The sequence below is a fragment of the Populus alba genome, chromosome 10 (assembly GCF_005239225.2).
Source record: "Populus alba chromosome 10, ASM523922v2, whole genome shotgun sequence".
NCBI lineage: Eukaryota > Viridiplantae > Streptophyta > Magnoliopsida > Malpighiales > Salicaceae > Populus > Populus alba.
Window position 1 is genome coordinate 17,671,951 of NC_133293.1, and position 27,687 is coordinate 17,699,637.

Sequence of the window (27,687 nt, forward strand, 5' to 3'; positions counted from 1 at the left end):
GGCTTACCAAAACACTCTTTTTTTCTTTGAAACTCTTCAAACAAGTTCCAGCGTATTTATGTAATGGTCCTCCCAGACAGCGGATTCGCGGATTCTGAATTTATTACTAGACATTTTAATTTTTTTTAATTAATAATCTGACATTTTAAAATTATAGTAGTTGAGATATATGTAAATTAATTTGGATATTTTTTAACAAATAATAAGACCCTCAACACATCATCTTCGCAATGTCTTAACGTGAAAAAAAAAAAATTATAATTAAGAATAGACTATAATAACTCTTCGAAGGCATAACACTATCTACAAGGTCGAAATTTGATATCAATCTTTCAAACCTCAAGAAAACACAAAATACTTCATTTATACACAACATAAACCTCATTTATACCCAAGACACTCCCCTTAGTGGATAAAAAAATGTCCCCAGCGAATTTAAAGTGTGTTGTAATTGTACAGAGTGTGTTTTTATTTTGTTTGAAATTATTAATTAGTGTTACTTCTATTTATTTATTTTTTAATTAGTGTTACTTCTATTTCATTTGCCACGGTATAGGATCGAAATTTTGGGGTTTCAGAGTTCCATGTCTATACTGGAGAACCAAAGCCCATTTCTTAGTGTTGTTCTACTTCTTCGATTGATAAAAGAGTGCTCGCTCACTTTCCTTGTAATGGTTCTTAACAAGTCATGTTCTCGGACATGAGTGGTGTCGGGTTTGCAGCATGTTTAGCAGTTCTAATCTGATCAACAAGGTCTCATTCCAAGTGCATCCAGAGTATAATTAACAAGATGTTTTTAATTTTTTATGAAGTACCATAAAATTACTTACAAGCACCAGGTTATTGCCTCCTAAATTTTTTTAATCCAAGAACATAAATTTAAAAATTAATTTGACATAGTTATTCAATTGATTTAAGTTAATTTTGATTAATTTACTAAATCCGTATTTGAATATTAAAATCATAATAATTATATAAAAAAAATAAGTTGAAACCAATTACTTATGTAGAAAATGAAGCGAAACATATAACGAAAACTAATTAATTTTTTTGTTAAAAAAATAATAAAAATAATAATATATTAAATCGACTTATATTTCTTGGCTTAACACATTAAACTCACTATCTAGGCTCTGGACTTTATTTGATTAAATAATCTTGTTTTAACTCATTTTTTACTTGGATATATAAATAACATATATAGAGATTTTTTTTAAAAAAATAGTAGATAAAATTGAAAGAAAAAAATAAATGATTTAAAAAGATATGACAACATATTAAAGTGATCCAAGTTTTTTATAACTTAATTCATTAAACTCATGACTCATATAATAAATTTATTAGGTTTAATAAATTTATTTTTTTCCCATATACAAGAAACCAAAAGAATAAAGATTTTTTTAAGGTTGAATAATGTAATTGGAATTAAAAACAATTGAAGGACAAAAAAATTGTTTTTTTTTTAAAAAAAAAAAAAGGCCAGGTATGAACGCTTACCATGGGTGGCCCCTATGCACCTGGGTTTTCAAAAAAAAGCCTATACACGCGGGCCTTCATCCCAAGCTCTCATCCCCGGTCTTTTTTTTATGCAAAGTATGAATAACTTGTTGTTCATCTCTTTTTTTTAAAAAGAAAAATTTGTCCTTCAATTGTTTTATCCAATTTCACTCTTGTTGGAAAACTATAGGGTTTTTTTTGGTTAAAATCAAATTTTTGACCAATTATTTTCCTGCAAACACCTAATAAACTCTTATAACATTAAAAAAAACTAAAACTAAAAACTTAAAAATAGTTTAAGAATACAAAATCAAACAGGATAAAAAAATTATTTCTTAACTTGGATTTGTTAATTTATACAATATTGAAAACAACTATTAAATTTCTATTCTCAAGTGAACCCAAGTGATATTTTTAAACGACGAAATATAACAAGTGCTGAGTGGAGGGGGTTGTAGATTAAATAATTTATACTTGCCAGTTTCGACAAACAAATCTTCGCAGTTTTGTTCCCATTCTCTGGATTTTGACCTTCATTTTTTCAAGCAAAATTGTCACGCACCGAGCCCGGGAGGATAAAACCGGTTTTTCTTGTTCATTGTTTTACTGTTCTAATATGTTTGTCATTTTTTAAATCTAATTTAAAATTCTCATATTTGTCGATGTAAGAGATATATAGAATATTACAATCTTTTCTTCTTAAATATGGAATGTCTCGTCATTCTGCAATCGAAGTCTCCAAGAATGCGGGTAAATCACATATGAGACAAGATTGACTTTAATATTATTTTATCACGCCCCGAGCCAGGAAAATCGTTGCATACATTATCATTAATCATTCATTTTATTCGATTCATTTTTTTCACAACCCACTAATATTATTATCAAAGCATCACAATAACATATAATAAAATAGTGTTTGATATTATAATAATATCATTTTAAAATATATTAAAATATTATTTTTTAAAAATAATAAATTTTAATATCAACATATTAAATGATGTTAAAATATTAAAAAAAATTAATTTTAAATAAAACAATAATTTTTTTTAGAAAACATAACTACGGAAACAACAACAATAATAAATACTTTTAAGCATGAAGCGCGCTACAAAACAAGACCTAAAGAGTTTGGAGCCTTTGAGTTCTCCGCCGAAAAGAGTAAAGCGAGAGATAGGATAGATGAATAGGTTTAAGCTTTTATTCGCTTGGAGGGATGAATTTCAAATTTTTAAGGCTTGTTTTTCTCCGGCAAGCAGCTAGGGAAGCATTTATTCCCGGAGTCAAAGGAATCTCTTTCATCATTCAACTTCTAGATGCTAAAGAAAAGGATACGCTTTTAAAAGGCTTTTTTTTTTTAAAAAATATAATTATGATTATTTTTAAAGTGTTTTTTATTTAAAAATATATTAAAATAATAATTTTTTTAAAAAAATTATTTTTAAAATCAGCGCATCAAAATAATTTAAAAAACATAAAAAAATTAATTTGAAGTAAAAAAAATAAAAAAAAATCATTTTTTTAAAAAAAATTACTTTTTACGTGCAAAAACGAACATAGCCTAATTAGTTCTATTCTACCGCCGGTCCTATAACTATTACTAGTAGCTTATCTAAGCTTTCCTGGTTGTGATCTTTCTATCTTTCAAAAAAACAAGATTAATTATTAGTGAAAGAAATTATTAGGTGGTGGTTTTAAAACACTCAGACGAAATAAAATATAATATTTTATTTCAATAATAAAAAAAAACTTATCAAAATAAACTAAAGCTTTTAAATACATTTTTTTTTCTTTCTAGTATTTTTCTTTTATATTTTCCATATATAATAATATAAATTTAGCTGCTTATTTATTCGTGGCTTTATAAAAGTGATTGCGTGGACAGACTTTATACTAATTAATTCGCACGAGGCTGACACATGGTGCTTCGTTTTCGTGGCTCCTACATTCCCTTCCAAAGTACACGGGCAACATAACCATCTGCTCAAAGGAATAAATAGGTTGCATTTAGTGCTGAAAAAAAAAAAAAAGGAAATGGGAGAAACCATTGAGAAATCACAAACCACCTATAGAAATGGAAAAGTAAAGATACTGCCATGAATGCACTTGCACTTTACATAGAAATTTGTACTTGTGCTTTATTTATTTTCACATGTGCATTGTACAATTCAAACGTGTATCATGTGTTGCTCATTTTTAAACTTAATTGGGCATATGCTCGCCTGGAACCCAACCTCCCTTTCCTCCGAGGGTAGGGCACGATATAGCTCTTAGGACGAGCCTCTTGTAATGACTTGTACAAGTTCGAGGAAAAACCGGACGGGCATTATAATGTAAAAAGAGGAGTATAATGTTACCAATGAAGAATCCGATCACCGGGATTTTCTCATGCCTAACCCCCCCTGTCAAATAAAGCGGAACAGATTCCAGAACAATGTTGACGGCGGCTCAGATCAATAATTGAAGATCTGAGAAGCTAAAAAGATGAGACGAGGAGAAATTACAGAGGAAAAACAAAACAATGTGGAGGAGGGTGGGAAAAAAAAAAAAAAAAAACTGGCCTCGCACGTGTTAATTCCTATCCCCAGGGGTCACGTGCGAGAAATTATACGTGTGTAAAGGAATTCATTCCACGTGTCGGGCAACCCTGGCAGACACCAATGAATACAATCGGCAAACGTTGCCGGGTCAGCCTGCTGCTCCGGCGTTAGCATTTTGCCTTGACGGATAGTGTAGACTGAAGTATGTGCATCTTTTCTGTACTCTGAAAGTTTAGTAATGTTGATAAAATGGACAGGTACTTTCATGGACCCAGTAGTGTTGGTTGCGACCGCAAAAAGCCTGCGGTCCGTGCCCACATTGAATTGCATGCCTACATCCAGAATCGGGGCTGTCTCCTTGGCACATTTTATGCCATCCGGATTCTCCCAGTCCAAGCTCCTGTTCCATTGTCATTCTCTCACATTAGTGTCATTATTGTCTGAGAAAATAAAATGATCAATTGGAAAAATCGAAAAGCAACCGTCACACACACATGTATAGTATTTTGTTAGAAAATATATTATATACAGTGCGTTACCAAGCAGATATTAATTAATTAATTATCAATCTGTCAATTAGTGATCACAGGGCCTAATTTCAAGTTCCAACCACCGGAAATCACCTAATCAAATAATTTGGTACAACAAAACACAACAACTGAACTACTGGGCAATTGGAGAAAACGTGTAGAGGTTGAAGTAAAGTGCTTGGGCCTCCCACGGTCCAAATTGATTAACGAAGAGACATAGTTAAGCAATTTTTCACTTGAGATAAAGTGCTTGGTTGGGCCTCCCACGGTCCACATACACACACACACACATGGTGAAGACCTGTGTGTTTCTATTTTTTTGTCCTCAAAATCACAAGACACAGAGAAAACGGTAATGCAGTTGTGAACAAACAAACATTAAAAAACAAAAGCAGCAACATACAGAATTAGAAAAGGAGGTCAAAGATATAGTAATTAGCTCTGAAACTAAATTTCAGATGTGAGCATTACTTGATATGAAGAGGAGACATGCTAGTGAAGAAGACAGTGGTACGATTGGTATCCACGTTTTTCTCCACCCACTTGGACCATGTAGTCAAAACTCTCCTATACGCTACTGGCCGTTCGATCTCATCATACTCGGTGGATCCTTCATCAAACGAGCCACGTCTGTCCCATCATCAAATAACAAATAAATCAACCTATTGCATGATTTTGAGTTAAAACACCTAGTTAGTGCGTCGAGTAACTTACAGAACTTTCATGTTGAAAGTGTTCATCCACCAAATGTATGTGTTAAAAACCAGGTAGTCGACATTCTTCCAATTAACACCATGTTTATCAATTGATTCAGGCATGATTATCCTATTCAAGATGCTGTGCATGTTTGGATCGTCTGAATTTGACTCAACCAGAAATGGGGCCCAATAGAACTCCACTGTCGCATTATAGTCCTACGGGAAAACCAAAAAAAAAAAAACATCAGAACAATGATTCCATACTATAATATAGTACTATCTCGAGGAAGGTCTACATTTTTTTTTCCTGTTCTTTGTAGGATCGAGTCACATATGTTCATATGATAAAATAATGCAATGCTTCTCTAGCAAGTTAATAAATAAAGGAATCACGAGTTCGACGGGAAAATAGAAAACCAGATAAAAATGGCACAGAGTACTGTTACACGATCAATTATACATGGAGCAATTGTTGTTAAATATGGTAGCTCCGAGACACTATCATTTTCAGCTCGCCTAGAAATACAGGTACGAGAGTATTAAAAGCTGTGCAAATGAAAAGAAATTTGCTTTTCTTGATATGAAAGTAAACTGAAAATTCTACTGGCAACGGGAGCATCTCACTTTTATAAGCACCTTAGAAGATAAAATCTAAATGCATTATAGACATCTTTAATAACACCAGGCACGATGAGTTCATCTGATTCACACTGAAAAGCATACAAAGCAGGGGAGAGTACCTCGATTCTGAACACAGCTAAAGATCCAGTCTTGTTTAGACTCTTCCTTCCAGGAGGGACTAGAGATTGAACAAAACAAACCATTGATTCCCATTGATTCCTATTCAATGAATCCCCAACAAACATAAGCCTCTTATTCCTTAACTTGTTTAGCAGTAGCCTTGGCTTGAACCTTGATTAAACGTAGACATAAAAACTAACATCAAACAGATGAACCAAAATCAATAAAAACCCATAAAGAAAGATTCGAGAATTGTCAATTATGTGCTTACTTCGGCAAAGAACAATCTCTAGGTTGCCATTTCCAATTCTGATACAAAGAATCCTTTCTTCCATTCCTCATGCAAGTGACTTGTGCTGTAAGGAACTCACATTCATCTTCTTTATACAGAGGACGTGTCTCATTGTCAAAAACCCATTGTCCCGTGAAAAGATCACACTCTTCTGGTGGCAATTCAACGTCTTCATCATCCTCTTCAATGACCTGCAATTCAATCTTTTCCTCGTCCTCTTTTGATTCACTAGACTTCAAGTTGTCAGATTCTTGAACTTCTCCAGGGCCCTGATCAACTTGAGGTTCTTCCAATGAAGTTCTTGAACCAACAGAAGCCGGGAGTTCTTGGTCCTTCTCGAGGGTTTCTTGAACTGGGGTGACTCCTTTTGATGGCTCTTCTTGAGATTTAGGCCATGAAAAGGGGAACTCAGCAATGGATTTCACGTCCTCATTGTACATGAAAACACCGAAGAGAAATACAGAGAACACGACAACAAATACCGAGAGATTGCTGTTCTTCCTGTGCTTCATGGTTACGGTTACCGAGGAGAGGAGAGGTGACTTCTTTCTTGATGGCTGCATGAGAAGAATGGTGAGATGAGAGAAGGGAGAGACATGGAAATATAGAGAGGCATTGAGCTAAATAAGATAGAGACAAATAGAAAGAGAAAGACTTACTTTGTATTAGTTTCTTTGTTAATTTAATATTGAATTTGGTGAGACGAGTTTTTCTTCAAGTAACTGGTTAAGAAGGCTTTTGGTGGATGGAGAGTTGTCTCTCTCAGTTTTTTTTTCCTCTTTGTGATCCTTTTTGCCAACTACTTTCCTCATCTTGTTCCAAAGAACATAAGAGAGAAAGAAACAGAGAGAGAAGTGACTTCAAAGTTTGCCTAGTTGGTCTTTGTCTACCAAAAAAATAGGCGAATATGGGAACATAAATGGATTTTAATTATGACAGATCAGATGTAATAGTCTACTAGATCTTGGCATAGATGCTTGAACGTAAATTAAGCTGTTTGAGGCCAATACAATTCTAGAGAGCATAGGATCGAAGGACCAACTCAGTAGATCAAGAATTAAAAGGGAAATTTATGATGTTGATAAAGAATTACGAGGTTCTGTATTGCTGCCACTGCTAATAATTTACATAAATGGAAATTCTTAAAAAAAACTAATTTCTCAACCTTCTTTCCTTGTACAAATGAAAAATGAGATGACGTGAAATGGAGATTTAAAATCCGCAGCTATGCTGGGGTTATATCTTGGCTTATTTTCTGATTATCTAGCGACACAACGGTGGTCCTATGGTAGCATGCAATAGGATTAAACTCAACTCTAATGTTTTCTATTATGTGGGGTTACTCTAAAAGAGCTTCTAGACAGCAATGTGGAAGCACAGATATCCTTGGACCACCTGAAGATCAGAATAGCAGGCCGAAAAGATGATTGTAATGGATTCAGAATACAGAGACAGAGACAGAGACATTATTAATAATTGAGGATACAACGGTTTAGTCTTGTTTAGTTTCCTTTTCTCTTTCTGGAACACCAGCATATTTAGAACAAGAGGACGTTCTTATAATACGCAACTTCAATACTAATAATCAAGAAGATGACTAATCAATTAATTATCCACAGCATATGATAAAAATAAATAAATTATATCCATGGTTCTAGTTAGATTTCTCCTCTTCTACCGCCCCAAGTTAGAATAGTAAGATCCACACCAGATACGATCATAACTAAGTTTGTTCAATCCAAACACCTTCATTTTCTCAGTTTAGAGTCTGTAGATACAACAGTGTGGGAAGATTATCGTGGGACTTTCAGTAGAGTTTTGTTGCGAACTTCTGTATTTCAAGATCATAACGGTGGTCATCTGGTCAGACTTCATCAAATCATGATTCCAAATGTCAACGTTTAAAGTTGGTGCTAGTTAATTATCTTCTATATTTATAAACGCTGAGCTTCTACCCTTCACTTTACCCCCTTGGTGAGCAGCATGTGATCTTTCTTTGTCACCAACAACCACCCTGAGTCAGTTGATGAATTATTAAGGCTCCACTAATGATGATTTTGATCCTGGGGCAAACCAAATTTGAATTATTAATTATTAATTAGTAACTTTATGTTTGAGAGAAGTAAATGCTAAGGAAACTAGCTAGTAGTAGTAAGTACACCAACATCATAAGATCGTGTACTTGCTCACTTTGCTTCTTTTGGGTTGCAAATCCCTTTCTTTCCGGGGTAAGGCAACGGCGATCAAGGTTTGGCACTGAGCTTCAGCAAAGGAATTCCTGTGTCAGTTTCTTAGCGACGCACACGCACTTCAAACGAGCTGCATGAACTAGCGAGTGGCGTCCATAATTAAGGAGGAGCTAACGATAACAGAGGATTTACGATTTTTTATATGGGGTTTGCCAGAACATATCGGATTGGCCTACAAGTGTTTCGGTAGTGATTGATCAAATACGGTGACGTATGTATGTGTGTATGTATCACATTACATTAGAAATGTCAACTGTGAAGGCAATCAAATAAGTAATAACAGTGGAGGCCGGATTAAAAGATTTATACAGTTTTTCTTGAGGCAATTCATGGAACTATATTTGTGCCAATCAACAATTAAAATAAAAGCCTAGATATTCAGCTAAAGCTCGTGCAAAGCTACGATATAAATGGATTATTTAAGAAGTTGGTATAAATTGTTTTTTTTTAAAGTGTTTTTATTTAGAAAAGTACTAAAATAATATTTTTTTATATCAACAATATATTGTAATGATAAAAAAAAAAAAAAAATTTAAATTTAAATCTTTTTTTACATAACTACCGTAAAACCGAACACCCTTAAAATATGACTTCATCGTGGTCTTATAAGTGAGCCTACTATGAGTTGGGCTCCGGAAACAAGCTGCAGTAAAGGCCCAAATCTAGCCTAACTACCAGGCCTTTCTTTTTAAGAGGCTAGAAGGCCCAAGGCACTCCCTAAGACATCTGACCTGGCGAAGATAAAATATCACATGCGATGATGCGAGTTGCATAAAAGAAAGTCTCTAAAGATTGTACAAATCACATATTTATCTCCACTTTCCTAAAGCCCAAGCTAATCTGAGACCAGAGGATGCAGCCTTCTCCATTGTTTTCCTTTTGGACGGAACACATATTTACGTGAAAGTGATTTTTCTATAACCAAAAATAACAGAAAAATGATATGATATGATCTCAACCCAAACAAAACATAAAAACTTTTCAAATGCATGCATGTATCTCTGTGTGCGATGCTCAATGCTATGTTCCTCTCTCCATCCTTCCTGTTTCTTGCATGGTTCTGGGAGTTTCGAGGATACTAAATTAGATTGGATTGGCTAGTGTTGAATCTAATATAACTCGGAATCGGTCGCCAAGACTCGAGATGGTGTTATTGTTGTTATTATTATTATTATTATTATTGTAATTAATATGGATATTTAAGCCCGTTCGTGTGCATTTCAATTAATTTTATGGGTTTTAAAGTTAATAACTATGTAAGTTTTTAGTGACTTCAAGATTTTATAAAACTTAAACTAATAATATCTAAAAAATAAACAATCTGATCAGAGAAGATACACTTTTTAAAATTAAAATAACATTATTCTTGCTTTTTGCAGTGAATCCTTTTATAGCTATGCCATATGTCAATATACAATTAGTTGGAGTTGAAGTGATTTCGAGAATCTCAAAATCAACATGTTTTTATCATATAAAATGTTGTTAAAAAATAAAAATTATAAGGAAATTTTATATTTTAAAAGTATTTTTTTAAAAAATATTTTTTTTTTATTTTTTTTTATTTTAAATTAATTTTTTTATGTTCTTAAATTATTCTAATGTGCTATATAAAAATAAATTTTAAAAAATAAAAAAATATTATTCATATATATATTCAAACAAAAAAACATTTTAAAAAAAACCATTATTATTAAAATACTGAATAGACTGTAGAACCACTTCAGTCAAACTAACCAATTTTAATTACACATACTAAATCCTTTGTTCCACAATAATTTCATTCTACACTTTTTTTGTCCAGATGAATTCCATTCCAGTTTACATTTCGTCTTCGATCAATTACTCTCATCAATCTTAATAAATAAGAAAAACCTACTTTCATCAGTTTTACCCTTCACGTAGTAAGATTATGCTGCGATGTCCACTTTTTTTTCGCAAAATTCCGAAATAATGTATGCCATGTAGGACAAAATGGGAATCACGGAGAAATTAACCACTGGATCAGGCCATTTAGCTGTGGGCCTCCATTTTCCTACGAGGCAAAAATTCGCCTAAGAAAGAAGCAAACAGACCAACCAGTCAACGGCTCCGTGTGACCGTTCATCGTAGCAGGGGAAAAAAAACCGATGAAAATCTTCTGATCGTCATATTAGTACATGATAATTTGAATTCGAAACGAAGAGAGAACAGCTCCCTCGTCGATGCACCATGTTTTCCAAATTCTTTCAAAGAAACACCTCACAACAACAACCACCTCCACCTCAGCAACAACCGCAATCGCAACCACAGCCACAACCACCACCAACACCACCACCCGCGGAGGTACTGATTTCTTTTTTACTTCTACAATAAATCCGGTTGCGAAACAAAATTTTTCTCTGATATAGCAAACTAATCCTTCGATGCATATATTAACTTCGTTAATCAAAGGAAATGTCATCCATATAATCATAGAAATTCGCGCGCAAATTCAATTTTTAAGCTACTTAGTTTATTGGATAAGTGCTAATTATTGGAATTAACGACTCGGTTTATGCGTCCTAATTTAATCAGGTGCAGGATAATGTGTCAAAGGGAGTTTTGACACCTAAAGATATAAATCCACGGATTGCTCTTCACTATGGGATCCCTTCTACTGCTTCTATTTTAGCTTTTGATCACATTCAAAGCCTTTTAGCAATTGGAACACTGTGAGTCTCCATTTTTTTTTTCTCGAAGTCATAACAATCGGGTATTGCGCGATTACCTTAACTGTTCTAGTTTCTATTAAATAAGTATGTTTGATGCTGTTTTGTGAACTGACAGTTTTGTTTTACTGAATGAAATTTCTTGCATTCTCCGTATTTTGAATATCGAGTGATTGGCAGAGAAGCTGGAAAAGTTAAAATGTAGGCATTAGAAGGAATCAATACGAGGTTTCTTACTGATTTTTTACCCCCGGTTCTTTAATTGGTGCAGGGATGGCAGAGTAAAAGTGATTGGTGGTAATAACATTGAAGGGCTTCTTGTCTCTCCAAAGCAATCACCCTTTAAATACTTGGAGGTTCGTAAGTTCAAATGTGGAGAGTAAATTGCACCTTTTTGTCCCTTCTTCTCTCCCTGTCGTTTCATTTTGATTGATGCATTCCTAATTCTTTTCTTTGGTAATTTATGATATCAGTTCATATGCATACTTGATTGTTTAAAGCTTAACAGAATACCACATGAATATACATTTGTGTAGACATTTTTTTTCCTTTTCTTCATCAGAATCTCCCCCCATTTCTTTCTCGTACATGCTGATTACTTGTTTCTACATATTTTGTAATTTGGTTATTCAAATATGATAAAAGGGGCACGATTAATAAATTTGTACAATGTGTTGCCTGCAATAAGCTTTTTGAATATTTTGATCTTTGGAAACTGGTGATTTTTATATGCTTCAACAAAGCTATTTGCCATCCCTTTTATTTTATTTATCGAATGTCAGAGAATGTCCGATCAATTTTTGCATCTCTTGCAGTTTCTACAAAATCAAGGTTTCCTGGTCAGCGTGTCAAATGAAAATGAGATTCAGGTATGGTTCCTGTAGCTATGCAAGCTCATGTTGAAATCTTCTCTCGTACTAGGAATCATATAGCTTGTGTATTAATAGGTTATCAATACTGGCAGGTTTGGGATTTAGAGCAAAGACGGATTGCTTCCTCTTTACAATGGGAGTCCAACATAACTGCATTCTCTGTTATTTTTTGCTCAAGTTACATGTATGTTGGAGATGAGTACGGGATGGTGTATGTGTTAAAGTATGATGCTGAAGAAGTTAAACTTGTACCAATGCCATACCATGTTCCTGCAGATGTAGCAGCTGGTAATGATTTCATTTTAAGTTGGGTTTGATAAGGTTTAAGTGAACATTTTCTCTTCAAACCTCTTTTGCATTAGTTTTTTTTATTTACTGCTACTCCATCCCTTGTTGAAGGATCACCTTTTGTTTTAGTTTCTTTTTGGGTACATGATTATGGTTTAGCACAGTTGCAAAGTGACTGGTGTCGTGTTAATTTTTTTTTTGCCTTGACCCCCCCCCCCCAAACCCCCATCCCTTATGTCTCCATCTCTCTTTACTTTATGTGCTTTCACCTATTTATTTCTGTGCTACCATGTGGTGTGGTGCCAAACGTGTGCTTCATTTTGCAGATGCATCTGGGATGTCATCACCTAAAAATCGCTCTGTTGTAGGAGTTCTACCCCAACCTTCTTCTCAAGGAAACAAGTAAGACTAGATTTGCTTAAGTTTCCTCCCTCATGTTTTTCTTTTCTTTTCTTTCTTAAAAAAATATTGGTTTTCTTCTCATGCATCTCAATATGTTGAGTTGATGGTTATGATTTATCTACTGTGCACCAGCAGCTGACTTTTTTCTATTCATAAATTATAATTCTCTGCTTCTAGAGGCATGTGGACTGGATACTGGCCTCTGGACCATCTGTAAGGGTTGGTAACTTAGTAATTATGCTTGTGCGTTTATCAACACTAGCACCGGAAAATGTTTCTGAAAATGTAGAATCAGACACTTGCAAATATGGAAAGAGATGGGTATGCTTCGTTAGATTAAATTAATCTTTCTTTCTCTTGAAGTTATGTGCATGTATCTAACCATACTAGTTTTAGATCCATATAAAATAAGGGAATAGGTGTATTATATTGCACCTAATTCTTTTATGCTGTTCTCATGCATTTCAAATAATCTGTCTCTTTCCAGAGTGTTGATTGCATATGAGGATGGATTGATTATTATTTGGGATGTCTATGAAGATAAAGTTGTTCTAGTTAAAGGGAATAAAGATCTTGAATTGAAATGTAAAATAACAGCTGATTCTCACAAAGACACTGGACCTGAGCTTTCTGATGATATATCAGACTATCAGCCATTGGAGAAAGAGATAGCTGCCGTCTGTTGGGCATCTACTGATGGGTCAGTTCTTGCCGTGGGTTATATTGATGGAGATATATTGTTGTGGAACCTATCAAGTACTACTTCTGCTAAAGATACGTATGCTGCAAAATCATCAAATGATGTTGTTAAGCTGCTGTTATCCACAGGCGACAGAAGACTACCTGTCATTGTTTTGCATTGGTCTGCACACAGATCGCATAATGACTGTCGTGGCCGTCTATTTGTCTATGGTGGTGATGCAATTGGATCTGAAGAAGCTCTAACGGTGAGCTTTCTAACTAGGATTAATTTCTTACAGTTTAGTTTTTTTCTTTCATATTTGTTTTCTCATACCAATGGGTGAAAACCTATCATGATACCCTATCTCACCCAACTGGGGATTTAAGAAACATTTCATCAATGAAGTGAGATAAGAGCTTATTTATTTTCTCCATAGAAAGGAAAAAAATAATTGCATAGTATATCATTAATACCTAAAGACATCTGAGATGAGGAAGGGTATTTTTTGACTGAAAGATATCTCTTTTAAAAAAGAAGCTAAAATTGGCTTAGCACTTGATAGTCTCCTATTTCGCTAGGATGTTAGATTTTTATGTATTATTATACCATATTAGAGTTCACGAGAATTTAGTGACTTAAAATCCATTAATCAGATCAAAAACTGATCTGTCAGTCCTTCTTTTCAATATTTAAGTCTAGATAGTGCCCACTTTGTATTAACACATCTCTATGTTATACAGATTTTGAGCCTTGATTGGTCTTCTGGAATAGAAAGTTTAAAATGCACCGGGCGTGTTGATCTTACTCTTAATGGTTCTTTTGCTGATATGGTTCTTTTACCAAGTGGTGGTGTTATGGGAACTTCTAGCACTTTGATATTAACGAATCCAGGACAGCTGAATCTTTATAACGATGCTGGCTTGTCTTCCTCAATATCCCTGCTGGAGAAAAGGAATTATGTTTCTTCTATACAGTACCCTATGGTCATACCTTCTATTGAACCACAATTAACTCTGGCAAAACTTGGTCTGGTCTTTAGAGATGGGAAGTTCTCAAAGGCTCTTTCTGAGGTATTTTGTTGGTTTTTCTTTCATTCTTTCTTTTTAATCACAGCCCAGAGGCTATAGATAGATTCCATTTGCTTGACAGGAAAAGGAATTCAAAATCTTCTATGGTTTTCCTTCACTTGTGTGCTTGGCTATTGAGAATATAAATGGTTCCAACCAAAAAATACTTTTCCACAAGAAATGTTTCATTGGAATCCCATTGAACTACCATGGACTATAGGTTCTCTTGGCTCAAATTCTTGCCAGAACATCATTGCCTATCAAAAAAAAAGAAAAAAAAAATGTTTCTAGTTTCCTTCAGATCTCACCTTGCTTTTAATAGGGAAAAACATAAAGTTGCTTTATGCTAACTTTTCTAGAAACCAAACATGCCAGTTGTGCTCTTTTTTCAACATCGTTTTCACAAGAATCATTTTCCTATAAATCTTTCCAATAACCAAGGAGACAAATGAGTTGTTTCAGCTGCAAAACTTTGACCAACTTGTTTTTCAGCCACCAAAAATAAAATAAAATGTTTTCTTTCTCATTTTTTTTCTTCTTATTAGGAAATTTCTTCTAGAAAACTTCAAGCAACACATTGTCCCAGAAGTACAAATTGGCCTTTGACTGGTGGAGTTCCCAGCCAACTTCATGATGCAGAAAAGTATCAGGTTGAGAGATTATATATGGCAGGTTACCAAGATGGAACTGTAAAAATATGGGATGCCACATATCCAACATTTGCGCTCATTTATGTTTTAGGACCTGAGGTTAGTACTTTCACAAATTTGTAAGTTTCATTTTCAAATTCCATAAACATGGCATCCCTTGTTGAATTAAAATTAATGATCAATAGCCCAAAACTTGAATGATGCGCAGGTCAAAGGTATCAATGTCACTGATGCTGATGCTAATGCTTCAATATCTGCTTTGGAGTTTTGCTCAGATACCTTAAGTTTAGCTATTGGCAATGAGTGTGGTATGGTAAGAGTTGATTTGTTTTTAGTGCTTCGTAATGACTACTGAGATTTACTGCTTTACTGATTCTATCTTTCTTGGAGAGTATGTAGGTTCGTCTATATAAGCTTGTACGGAGTGCTGATGAGATGACTTTGAAGTTCGTGACGGGAACTGAAAAAGAGGGTATCGCCCCATGTATACTTTTTATCTGTATAAAGATATCTCTAATTATTTGTTTCCAAATTTAGTTTAGAAAAATTGCAGAAAGTTCTCAGATGTTTGGGTTTGAGAATTTGGTTGAGGAACTACTAACAATCAGATAATAATTGATAAGCTAGTTTTATGACTCTAGATGGATCTAAAAAGATACAAGTAGCTGGCATTTGTTTTGTATAGCAGATTGCCTGTGGTTCCATTTTGTCACTCTAAAACTCGTAGTTTGACCTTTAAGTTTTAGAGTTCCATTCTGAAATAAGCTCTTCACAGTGTAAGCAAGTAGTATTTCCTTGATAGTCCTCTTCCACTTGATAGTCATGCCAACATGTTTCTATTTTGTCCGTGACAATCTTTTGTAACAGAACTTGTATTGGAAAAACAGTGCTATCTTTCAATAACATGAAAGAGGCATTCTACACTCTCCTAGTTGCCTGGGAATGGACTTGAGGTATTGACCTTTGGCCAACTATTTTCACCATAATGTAGTTTACAATACTTATAGGACAGCTTATTAAGAATGTCTTGCATTTCTCCGCAAGGATTGAAATTTGGGGGGGGGGGGGGTTTCATAATTGGAAGATAGACTGATTCTTCTTGCTAATCTAATCAGAACCATCAGCAGTCAGCACAGCTTGGTTGATTAGAAATTGAGCCACCCCTGCTACATATTTCTATTTTAAGTTCAGTTTTATTATTTGAAGAATTCATGGATAATTATGGTTTTTTTCTTTCTAAAGATTAAAACAGAGAGTTTTTATTTTATACAGATTCTTTTTATTGTTCATTACTTTTTAACTTGGTAACTGGTCTTACAACAAACATGTGCTATGCAGTCAGTCATTAAAAAATACGGTGTGGTTTGAGCTTTTATTTCTTTTTATCAGATGGTGGTTTTGGTTTGAATGGGTAGTCTAAAGAGTAAAAGTGATAATTGTTCAACTGATGCAGGAGAAATTGGAGAGCCTATTAGTTTTTGTTTTTGTTTTTTTGCAATGATAGCAAAGCTACTTACTTTCATTATGTATCAGCCTACTATGATTGAAGCTCCTTTTCTTTTTTAGTCTATAGTTTAACATTTAATATCTATGCAGTCTACACTCTGGACCAAGGGGATGGACCTCAATGTACAGCTGTATTTTCCTTCCTAAGTTCTCCTATATATGCTCTGCAATTTGCAAATTTTGGAACCAGACTTGCTGTGGGATTTCATTGTTCCCAGGTGGGAATCATTTGCTTAGTTTTTTTTTCTCTTCGTTAATTGGTAATGCTGAATTATCAACCAAATTAGTTTCAAGAGTTGATATTTCAATTTGATGCTTCAGGTAGCACTGCTCGACGCTAGTACATCATCAGTGTTGTTTCTTACTGACAGTCTATCTGGCTCCAATTCACCTATCACTTCTCTGGCTGTGAGATTGTTTTCAGATTCTAGTGACTTAATAAATAATCGAGAGGACACTGAATCCAAAACTATGGAAGATCATGTACGGTTGGAAGTGTTTGTTATGACCAAAGATGCCCATACTGTTGTCATAGATGGCAACACTGGTGGTATTCTCTGCTCCCAATCAATAAAATCTGAAAAGGAACTGACTTCACCATCACTGTATATCATAGGTAAGTGTTTTTGACAACTGGGCGGAGGATATATTTAATTGCTGCCCTCGAATTGTATGGATTTCTGAAAACTTTCTCTGTGCAGAAGGTGATGACTTGATCTCTGAAATGTCTAGTGGAAAACATGTATCTAATTCATCTCAGAAAAGCGAAGCTAAAAGTGAACCTGTCCCAGATGTTGCTTGCAGTGAAAGTGCTCCACTTAAAGTTGACCACGAGGCCTCTGCCAAAGCTTCCCATTTTAAGCAGAGAGTCGGAAATTTTCTTCTTTTGTTTTGTTGTGAGGATGCATTGGATTTGTACTCTTGGAATGAGGTGCCCTTTTTTGCATCAGTCTTTGGTTTCACCATCTGTACCTCCACTTTCCATTTAGTAAAACTCTCTTATTTTAGGTGGACATTAATCCTATTCGAAAGGTAAATCTCATGAAACCATGCTGTTGGAGTACACAGTTCAAGATGGATGATAAAGACTGTGGGGTCATTTTACTCTATCAGACTGGAGAGATTGAAATAAGGTAAAGCACTCATTATAGTTCTCTTGTTTAATTGATGTTGCAAATTTTCATTTTCTCAGGTAACTGTAACTCTTAGTGGAAAATGATCATCAATGAATCGTAGTAGATCATTTATTTCAAGCAATCAGTTTTCATATAGAAGCTAATTTATGTTTGCAGATCTTTACCAGATCTTGAAGTGGTTGGAGAAAGCTCTTTAATGTCAATCCTAAGGTGGAACTTCAAGACTAATATGGAGAAGACAATATGTTCATCTGAAAATGCACAGATTATTCTGGTTAGATTTATTTATTTATTTACTTTTTATTGGAACCAGAATTTATTTTCATCATGCTATATTTCCAGCACATGGATTCTGATTTACAATCTTCTGAATCGCTTACTTTGTTTTTACCATCTTCTGAAAATTGAAGAAAGAAAATCTTGCAATTAACTTAAAGTCATAATTCAAAAGTTATCTTTCGTAAATAACTCATGACAAATAATTTGATTTGGAAGTATGATGGGTGAAAAATGACTTGAAGCCAATTTTTTTGGAGGTATGAGATGAAATCAGTAAGTTAGAAGTTTAAAATTCTTAATTTTCAACTAAAGAAAATTTTTGAATCAATTATGTAACATTGTTTTTAATTAAGGTAAAAATTATTTCTAACCAAACATATTTATGATTTTTCTTCTGAGTCAAAAGAGAAAAAATAACCTAAATTAATTTGCAAAAGTCATACCAAATGGGACCTTAGATTTGGTAAATCTTACAGGCAAATTTCATTGACTAGTTACATGAAACTTACTGATATGCTTCACTTTTTTCCTATCTGATACATTATGCGGGAATGAAGGGCATCCTCTTCTCCCTTTTCCTCCTTTTATTTTGGCAACAGTTGGTCTAGAGAGAGAGAGAGGGGGGGGTCTATAAGGCACCATGGAAAATCTACTGTAAAATTGCTTAAAATATAATTTAGAAGAATATTAGGTGTTCTAAAATGAGATGTATATGAGTTAAGTGCACAGATAGATCTTGAAATGACTGGTGAAAAAAGCTACAACCAGATTGAATAGGCAGGGAAGACTTGTTAAGAAGCAGGCACTAAATGATTAGCCGTGGACATATTTCATGTTTTGATTATATTAATATATCGGCCATTTTACTTAATAGGTCTTTATCCAACTTAGACATGATCGTGTGTTTCATACTGGCCCAACAAGAGACGTGACAGTTGAAATGAAGCAAGATATCTTGTTTTTTAAAATGAAATATCATAAACCCCACAAATTACAGATTCTTCCAGCCTATAATAAAGACAGAATAGTGTAAGGACTTGGGATAAGTTGAGATTTAGTTAACGGATCATTGAGATTGACTAGATCATTGCTAGTGCTTGTATAGGTTGCAGGCTCCTGGTATAAAGAGTAAGGAAATGTGGGCTTGAGCAATCAAGTGATAAATGATGCATAACATTCAAACTGATCGGAACAGCTCCTGATAACTAAGACGATGGGGTTGATATGAAAATATTTAAGTTGATGGAAGTGTTATATACTGCTGCTCCATTTCATGTTTCCAGATTTTGGGGCAGTACAAGAAACTCGTTAGCTGTTTTTACTTATTGATTCTATATGACTTGCATCTATTCTTACTTTTGACTTCCTTGCCATGATTATTGTACTGCTTTAAAATTCACTTATTTAGAACTTATTAATGATGCATGGTTAGCTATGGAACATAAACTTTAGCTCGCTTTCTGTTAAATGTTGATATATATTTAAGCCCCATAAACCAACTAAAGTTTTGGCATGTATATATCTAACTTGGATGGATAATTTTTTATTTATAGGTAAATGGGTGTGAATTTGCTGCTATATCTCTTTTGGCCTATGAAAATGACTTCAGGTCTCTCTCTCTTCTCCACACTCTTATTTGTGGGTGTGTTGTTTATCTTTTTACCTATGACCTGGAACTTTGATGGGAAAGACAGTTTACAATTTTACAAAAAATTGGTAATTCTAGGATTCCAGAGTCGTTGCCTAGCCTTCATGATAAACTACTTACAGCTGCTGCTGATGCCACTATCAGTTTATCTCCCAATCAGAAGATAACACAGGTTGAAGTTCAATTTCAGGCTTTCTGTTTTTCACCCAAAACTTTATGGTATCGTGTAAATAGTTTCTGTGGTCACAGGGTGCATCCTCTGGAATTTTAGGTGGTTCGATTAAGGGGTTCCAAGGGAGCATGGCAGAGCATGATGTAGATCTTTTTGAAGTTTGTAAGAATAATTTTGCACATTTAGAGGGCATATTTTCCAGCCCTCCTTTCTTAAAGCCTTCCATCGACCTTCTGGATGACCAAAGAGTTGTGGAGCTTCGTATAGGTTCAGTATCCCTCTGCTCCAAGAATCTTCCTCTATTTCCTTGTCTGGTCCTTTTCTTGACTGTGCTTCTGTTTGCTGCAGATGACATTGATATTGATGAACCTCTATTTGTCTCATCTTCATCTGAAATGATGAGCAAGAATGATACTAAAGGTACCCCAAATCTTCTACTTTGGTAGACTTGCTAATTCATGCTAACCACTCTTTTTTGTTGCTCTGCAGATAGGGGAACAGAAAGGGAAAGATTATTTGAAGGTGCAAGTACTGATTCACAGCCAAAGCTCAGAACAGCTGATGACATTAAGGCTAAATATAGGAAGGAGGTAATTCAACATGAAAGGTTAAAATGCTGGTGTTTTGTGGATTATATATTTTCTGACATGGTGGTTTGTGTTTCCAGGATGTCTCTGCTGTAGCTGCACGTGCAAAGGATAAGCTCATACAACGCCAGGAGAAGCTTGAGGTAGTGATGGATTTAATTTTGGTTCCCTTTTATGAACTCGTTGGATGAACTGTCTTCTGGAAGAAATTTTCGTGGCCTTGAAGGCTCTAGATTTTGAAATTATGCCCTCGATATAAAGTTATCTGGAAAGCAAGTCATTATGTACCAAACTCCAAACTTGGATAAACAATTTAGGCCCCACTTGACTTGACAATTTGACCTCCCCTTTAAGAACCATCCATGAATTGTTCTAGCCCATGTTGCACCTAACCTAATAAAATGATACCTGCAGTACAGTTAATTAGTGCCCCACCTTTTGGGAACCATCTGATAATGGCTGCGATCGGAGCCCAATCTAATGGTATCTCATATTTGAACTAAATGCTTGAAAAATTCATATGATTGAGGCTAGCATTTGCTTATTTTTGGATATTCTCTCATTTAATGTTAAGAGAATTGTTAATAAATTGATTTGAGGTACCGTAGCCAACTTTTAAATACACTGAACTTTTTTTTCCCACATCAAATTGTGTACCTCTGAGGAGTGGATAATACAGTTAAAATTATTGATTAAATAACTGTACTCAAGGTATATTTGGTCTTAATGTCGAGGTTTAATTTCTTGCTTTGACGACATTTAAAGAATTACATCAGAAATGGCTTTAACAAAACAATTAGAAACTTGCATTCTGAAACCTAAAAGCAGGCATGAACCTTGCGGATAGAAGCCCAAGGAGACTTATTAAATCACCCCCATCAACACTCATTCTAATTGTAAATATACACCTTGGATAAATTCTTGTAGTGATTTGCTTTGACCTAATCTTTTTTTTCCTTCACGTTTATATTATTCATAACAGAGGCTCAGTGAGCGTACAGCCGAGTTGCAGAGTGGGGCTGAAAACTTTGGATCAATGGCTAATGAACTTGCCAAGCAAATGGAGAAACGCAAATGGTGGAACATTTGATCATCTGTTGCCACCAAGTGGTGGTTTGATACATTATTCGTCTGGCTTCCCAGAAAGCCCACCGTTGACAATATCCATTAAAGTTTTCGGATGGTACCATCAGCACACCAGTTTTCTTCTTTTTTTTTTTTTTTTTTTTTTTTTTTTTTTTTTTTTTTTTTTTTGATGTCCGGGCCAGCTCGACCATGTCCATCATATGAGCAACCTGGGGTTTGAACCTGAGTCTTGGTCCCAAGCTTTCGCCACTAGGCCACCACCTAGATGGTTACCAGTTTTCTGCATGTCTTGATGACTGGTACTTTGTCGTGTATATTCTGAGTAGTCAAAGCAACTCATCTGCATCTTGTTATTTCTTTTTGCCTTTTTCACACCGAATGTTATTTTCATCTGCATGAACGAGCAGTTTATAAAAAAGTATATTATTATATTATTAACCGTTGACGTTTGGGCAAGGTCGGGGCCCTCGTTGACCATTATGTGTCCACGTTTTCTCCGAGTATCAATAAGCTTCTTTTTCTTAAAAAAAAAAGTTGAGAATGATCGGATTTACCTATTTTATTCGATTAATTTCCTGAGTGGTGCTGGTGCACTTTAGAGCACCTTTGTATGGCTTGCTGAAAATTGAATTGTGGGGGCAAACTCATTGGTCGGAAAGATATAGTAGTATGTTATTTTAAAGGGTGGTCGGTACCCTTGTTAAAATGAATCCATATCTAAGCGAGTTTTTTCTTTGATGAAAAAAAAAAAAAAAAAAATACAATACATTGGCTGATCATACATCTAGTATAATATCTTATGCCTTCCATATCCATGCATCCTGCGTGCTTTATTTTTCTTAAAATCAAGATTTAGGATATCCTTATAAATTGAATTAAGTCTATGGCATACCGTCTCTCTAGGAAGTTTAAATGATTTCCCCCCCTTATGTCAACCTAAATCAATCCTACGGAAGTGTAAAACTAAGAAACTACTGTATGCGCGGTGATGAAATTACTGAAAATAATTTCTATTGCAGCCGGATAGGATGTTTATGCATTTTCTAGGTTTATTATGTGGTAATATATGGATTTAAAAAAAAAATAGTAAGGGAGGAAATTTTTGGTTGCACAAATTAAACATACAAATATCCAATAGCAAAACCCTTTAATTTCTTTTATATATTTTTAAGGCGCAAGTATTTTTAAGAGTTGGGCAACTCCTAGTAATGCTGAAGCTTTTTAAATTATGCTATTTTTCTCAAAAAAATTCCAATTTTATTAGTTTATAAAAAAGTTTTCTCACCTCACCTGCTAATTTTTTTAAAAAAAAAATAACACTAATTTATGGACAAAAATCAAAACAGAGAGTTTAATGTTTGCACTCATGACGTAGATGAGGAATTGGTAAAAGATTGGAATATGAATAATTCCTTGCTTGAGTTGATTGAAATTTTGAAATCTTCTCTTTGCTCTTACCAGCTTTCATTACCTAATACCTAAGACGCACGAACAATTTATTTGACCTAAGTTGGTCGGAAAAACTGGAACAAACTGAAAAATCTAATGAACACACAAAAGTCATCAAGAAAAACTTTCTAATCGAATAGTGGCCGGTTGCTTATTGCCGTCCATGTGCCAGAAAATAGCCGTTGCGTGAAGCACATGAGAAAACGAAACATCAAAGAGAGCTCGTTTATGTTGAAAGGCCAGTGAAAATGAGAATATAGAATTGACTCTATAACATGACGACCTTGACAAAAGGTAACTATATACTATCAACGTTCCAGATTTGACCACGTCAGTCTACTTTCTCCTTTCGCACATGTGATTCTCCATTGTCCACAAAAACTAAAAGAAAACCACAGCGGGTCAATATTGAAGTTTTGTTCTCACACGCCACCCCACTGTTTCAGAAGCCCCTCAGTGGTAGCCACAATTACACTACAGGATCTATGATTGGAGGAATTATCGTATTTTCATTTTTCATATAAAAATTAGATTTGTAAATAATTTTTATAATAGTAGTTATATTTATGCAAGAATTTTTTTTAAAAAAAAGACTGTTCATCGTTTAATAAAAATCCATTTAACCTAGTTTTTTAACTTTTTGTTTTTTTACTGCAGAACTGTATTTTATGAAAATTTTATATTTTTTTGGCTTAACATTATTTATTTATTATATTTTTAGATTATTGTATACCTATGATAATGTTTAAAATAAATTTTAAAAAAAATAAAAAATATTATTTTTATATATTTATGAGAAAAAATACTTTAAAATAACTATTATTTAATTTAAAATAATACCTTAAACAGTAAACCCCCGCACAGGTGCGTGTGTGTATATATATACATGGACGCATTGAAACGAGAGGACACGCTACAAGCAGCACAAGTTGGGATTTTTATAGCTGGCAGTGGAGGAGAAAAGCCCTTTTTGTTATCTCTTCATCAACTTTGCAAAATTTGTACCTTTTCTTTTCACTAGGCTTCCATTCATTTTATTTTCTTGTATGAACTGAGATAGCAAGAATTGGATATACTTGCCTTCTCTGCTTCTGGGTCTTCAATGGCTAGCTGGGTTTTATCAGAATGTGGCCTAAGACCCCTTCCTAGAGTTTACCATCAAAGTCGAACTGGCTTAACATCAAAAACTACCAATCTTTTAAAGATTAGACAACCGCCAGTCTCCAAAAGTTACAATCTTGGTTCTTCTTTCAAGGTCTCTAGTTGGTCTAGACAGAGAAACTGGGCATTGAATGTTGCTATTCCGGTTAGTGTTCCAGTAATTGAGGAGGAAGATAAAGAAAGAGAGAGCGTTAAGGGTGTTAATGAACATGAAGGTGATTTTTTCGACCCTAGTGCTCCACCACCTTTCAAATTAGCTGATATAAGAGCCGCTATACCAAAGCATTGTTGGGTTAAAAATCCATGGAGATCTATGAGCTATGTCGTGAGAGATGTTGCTGTGGTTTGTGGATTGGCTGTTGCTGCTGCTTACTTCAACAATTGGGTTGTTTGGCCTCTTTACTGGTTTGCTCAGGGGACCATGTTCTGGGCTCTCTTTGTTCTTGGCCATGATTGGTAAATTCATGTTTTTTCTGTTTCTTGAATTTGAATTTTTATTTTCCGTTTTAATTTGCTTTCAGTATAGAACTTTATGGCCAATTCTTTCCTGAACATTAAAGATCTGCAGGTTTGCTTGTGTTTTAGTTCTGCATTTGCTTTATGTTTCTAATGTGGATGGTGTTTCGTTATAAATATGCAGTGGTCATGGGAGCTTCTCAAATAATCCAAAGCTGAATAGTGTAGTGGGTCATCTCCTTCATTCTTCAATCCTTGTTCCTTATCATGGATGGTTAGTTCCTGCAATCCTGCTAAATTCCAAGTATTTCAGTGTCCTGTTTAGTTTTTAATGGAATTTATCTATTTCATACCATCTGATATGCTTGCAACTTTGATGATCACTACAGGAGAATTAGCCACAGAACCCATCATCAGAACCATGGACATGTTGAGAATGATGAATCGTGGCAACCAGTGAGTTTTTGTGAACAATGACCTCTTTGTTTCAAGCAATCTGGTTTCTCTGCTTTCAAACTTGGAACTCATTGATGTATACTCTTTGTTATTGCAGTTGTCTGAGAAAATATACAAGAGTTTGGATAATGTCACAAGAACATTGAGATTCACTTTGCCTTTCCCTATGCTTGCTTACCCTGTTTATCTGGTAAGCCTTTAGCATCTCAGTTAACCAAATCTAAAGATTAACCTTAGGAGAGTTTTTGATAGACTGATAACTGTTACATAATACGGGTTTCAATGACCTTACAGTGGAGTAGAAGTCCAGGAAAGAAGGGCTCTCATTTCCATCCAGACAGTGATTTGTTTGCCCCAAATGAGAGGAAGGATGTTATTACCTCAACTGCCTGCTGGACTGCAATGGCAGCATTGGTTGCTTGTTTATCCTTTGTAATGGGTCCTGTCCAAATGCTTAAACTCTATGGCATTCCCTATTGGGTAGGTTTAGTTCTTGGTTTACCTATCTCTTTATCATTTTTTATAATTTCTACAACTCAGTTATTCTTTAGTGCCTATATTCATACGATCGAATTTGCTTATAAATGCAGATTTTTGTCATGTGGTTGGACTTGGTCACTTACTTGCATCACCATGGACATGATGAGAAACTTCCTTGGTATCGTGGAAAGGTTGGAAGATGAATCTCCTTAGCCTTGGTCTTACATTTCTTGTCAATATTCACCAGTCATTTTTCTTCTCCTACCAAGTTGTCTATTTTTCCCACTAGATATGAAAGTTAATTGTGTTAAATTTCCTAAACTAATATCTATAGTCTATACTTTCTGGCTGCCAATAGGAATGGAGCTATCTGAGAGGAGGCCTTACAACCCTTGACCGTGACTATGGATGGATTAACAACATCCACCATGATATCGGGACCCATGTGATTCATCATCTCTTCCCTCAAATCCCCCACTACCACTTAATCGAAGCAGTAAGTGAAATTATACCTTGCACCCTAATTGTTATTGTGTTTATTTAAGCGGTCCACTTTCTTCTGGATCTATTGTAATGATTGTTCATTTTGATCTTACAGACAGAAGCAGCTAAGCCTGTACTCGGGAAGTACTACCGAGAGCCAAAGAAATCTGGACCTCTTCCGTTTTACTTGCTGGGAACGCTTATAAGAAGCATGAAACAAGATCACTATGTTAGTGACGCTGGGGATGTTTTATATTATCAAACAGATCCCAAGCTCTATGGACCAGAGAAAACAGAGTGAAGAAGCCAAATGTTTCTAGGCATCAAGGTGAAGCCAACCAAGCCAAGATTCTTTGTGACCATTCATTTTAACTTCCGACAATTGGTCGACAATGTCTTCAGTCACTGGGGACAGCCATTCTCCCCCGCATTTTTTTCCTTCTTATTTGATAATAGGTGTTAGGTGTCGCGGATGGTTAATCTCAGCCAGTTCTGCTGCAACATGGACACGGAAAGTTTACTACTATATGATGTATTGTGATAGAAAATCTACATCTTTGGCTCGTTGCCTCCCTCTCTCTCGCCATAATTCATCAAATACACACACACACACACACAAGAAGTTTCATGGCATATAAATAAATTCACTCCCAGACATGCTCCTTGTTCCATTATGCACTCACCACCAAATCAGGATTCAGTTAACAGAATCATCAAGTATCCTCCTAATCCTTTACACCTCATTGGAACGAAATATAGGTGTGTGTGTGTGTGGGGGGGGGGGGCTCCAGTTTCCATCTCTTGAAATCTATTTCGTATGTGTTTCTATTTTTCTTTTATTGATTTTAATGAATTTTATTTTTTTTATTGATTTTAATAAATAAATTCAGGAAACATAACTGAAAAAAATTTATATTTTATAAAATTAAACATCTTGATCTATATACATCTCTTAAATTTTTTTAATTTATCTTTAAGTTATTATTGACAAGTTTTTTTTTTTTTGTTTATTTAAATAGATGATTATTGATTTATTTAATACTTTAATAACAATTTTTATTTTTATTTTTTATATAAAAAACACATAAAAATAACATGTACATATATTTTTTAAAAAATAAAAATTTATAATCTGCAAATAAACCGTGAGTTAAATAGCTACTAGATGCCGAGCTAAGAAAATCTGTTCACTTCGTAATAAAACACAGTATCTCTGACAAAAGTCAGCGAATTTGGGTTAGGTGGGCTTGAAAGAGGCCCCTAATGGAATGTTTGGAAGCATTTTGGCCCAAATGATTTTTTGTTGTCCATTTGAGATTTATTTCGAGAGACTTTCTTCTGCAGTCAAAAACAATTTTTTTACTTCATTTATGATTGCTATGAAACCAAGTTGTCTTGATACTCTTTAGATGTTTTCTCGGGTGGAGAATAATTTTTTAAAAAAAATTAAGATATTTTTAGACTAATTTTTGCTTTTTAAGAACAAAACCTTTTATAACTAGACATGAGAAATCATCAGCATCCGAATGTATCTACAAAAAAAAAAAAAAAATTATTGTTTTACTGTCTCTTGATGAGTTTGAATCAAGA

General features: G+C 34.5%; 3 protein-coding genes across 7 annotated transcripts; 2 read left to right on the forward strand and 1 right to left on the reverse strand.

Annotated features, from left to right (window-relative positions):
• Nucleotides 1–3,535: 3,535 nt before the first annotated feature.
• LOC118043370 (xylan O-acetyltransferase 1) lies at nucleotides 3,536–7,104 on the reverse strand. 2 transcript variants are annotated; one of them, XM_035051336.2, is made up of 6 exons: nucleotides 6,961–7,104; nucleotides 6,281–6,858; nucleotides 6,009–6,180; nucleotides 5,285–5,484; nucleotides 5,042–5,200; nucleotides 3,536–4,440 (listed from the first exon to the last, which is right to left on the reverse strand). In XM_035051336.2, the coding sequence occupies exons 2-6, from the start codon at nucleotides 6,811–6,813 to the stop codon at nucleotides 4,092–4,094; spliced, it is 1,413 nt and encodes a 470-aa protein (XP_034907227.1). In that variant the 5' UTR covers nucleotides 6,814–6,858; nucleotides 6,961–7,104; the 3' UTR covers nucleotides 3,536–4,091. The 2 variants fall into 2 exon arrangements, with proteins under 2 accessions (XP_034907227.1, XP_034907226.1); XM_035051335.2 differs by lacking the exon at nucleotides 6,961–7,104 and having other exon boundaries at nucleotides 6,281–6,917.
• A 3,473-nt stretch (nucleotides 7,105–10,577) lies between these two features.
• On the forward strand, nucleotides 10,578–22,050 carry LOC118043223 (uncharacterized). Of its 4 annotated transcripts, none has more exons than XM_035051109.2 (24): nucleotides 10,578–10,872; nucleotides 11,104–11,240; nucleotides 11,509–11,593; nucleotides 12,053–12,106; nucleotides 12,202–12,397; nucleotides 12,724–12,799; nucleotides 13,287–13,746; nucleotides 14,222–14,551; nucleotides 15,094–15,297; nucleotides 15,407–15,511; nucleotides 15,598–15,682; nucleotides 16,795–16,922; nucleotides 17,026–17,320; nucleotides 17,406–17,635; nucleotides 17,713–17,837; nucleotides 17,997–18,114; nucleotides 19,673–19,728; nucleotides 19,846–19,939; nucleotides 20,017–20,206; nucleotides 20,288–20,359; nucleotides 20,429–20,529; nucleotides 20,607–20,669; nucleotides 21,509–21,737; nucleotides 21,894–22,050. In XM_035051109.2, the coding sequence occupies exons 1-23, from the start codon at nucleotides 10,759–10,761 to the stop codon at nucleotides 21,614–21,616; spliced, it is 3,426 nt and encodes a 1,141-aa protein (XP_034907000.1). In that variant the 5' UTR covers nucleotides 10,578–10,758; the 3' UTR covers nucleotides 21,617–21,737; nucleotides 21,894–22,050. The 4 variants fall into 4 exon arrangements, with proteins under 4 accessions (XP_034907000.1, XP_034907001.1, XP_034907002.1 ...); XM_035051110.2 differs by having other exon boundaries at nucleotides 17,409–17,635; XM_035051111.2 differs by having other exon boundaries at nucleotides 15,598–15,670.
• A 1,917-nt stretch (nucleotides 22,051–23,967) lies between these two features.
• Nucleotides 23,968–26,661, forward strand: LOC118043346 (omega-3 fatty acid desaturase, chloroplastic). Its single transcript, XM_035051314.2, has 8 exons — nucleotides 23,968–24,678; nucleotides 24,863–24,952; nucleotides 25,068–25,134; nucleotides 25,232–25,324; nucleotides 25,429–25,614; nucleotides 25,725–25,805; nucleotides 25,973–26,110; nucleotides 26,213–26,661. The coding sequence occupies exons 1-8, from the start codon at nucleotides 24,164–24,166 to the stop codon at nucleotides 26,396–26,398; spliced, it is 1,356 nt and encodes a 451-aa protein (XP_034907205.1). The 5' UTR covers nucleotides 23,968–24,163; the 3' UTR covers nucleotides 26,399–26,661.
• The last annotated feature ends 1,026 nt before the right edge of the window (nucleotides 26,662–27,687 follow it).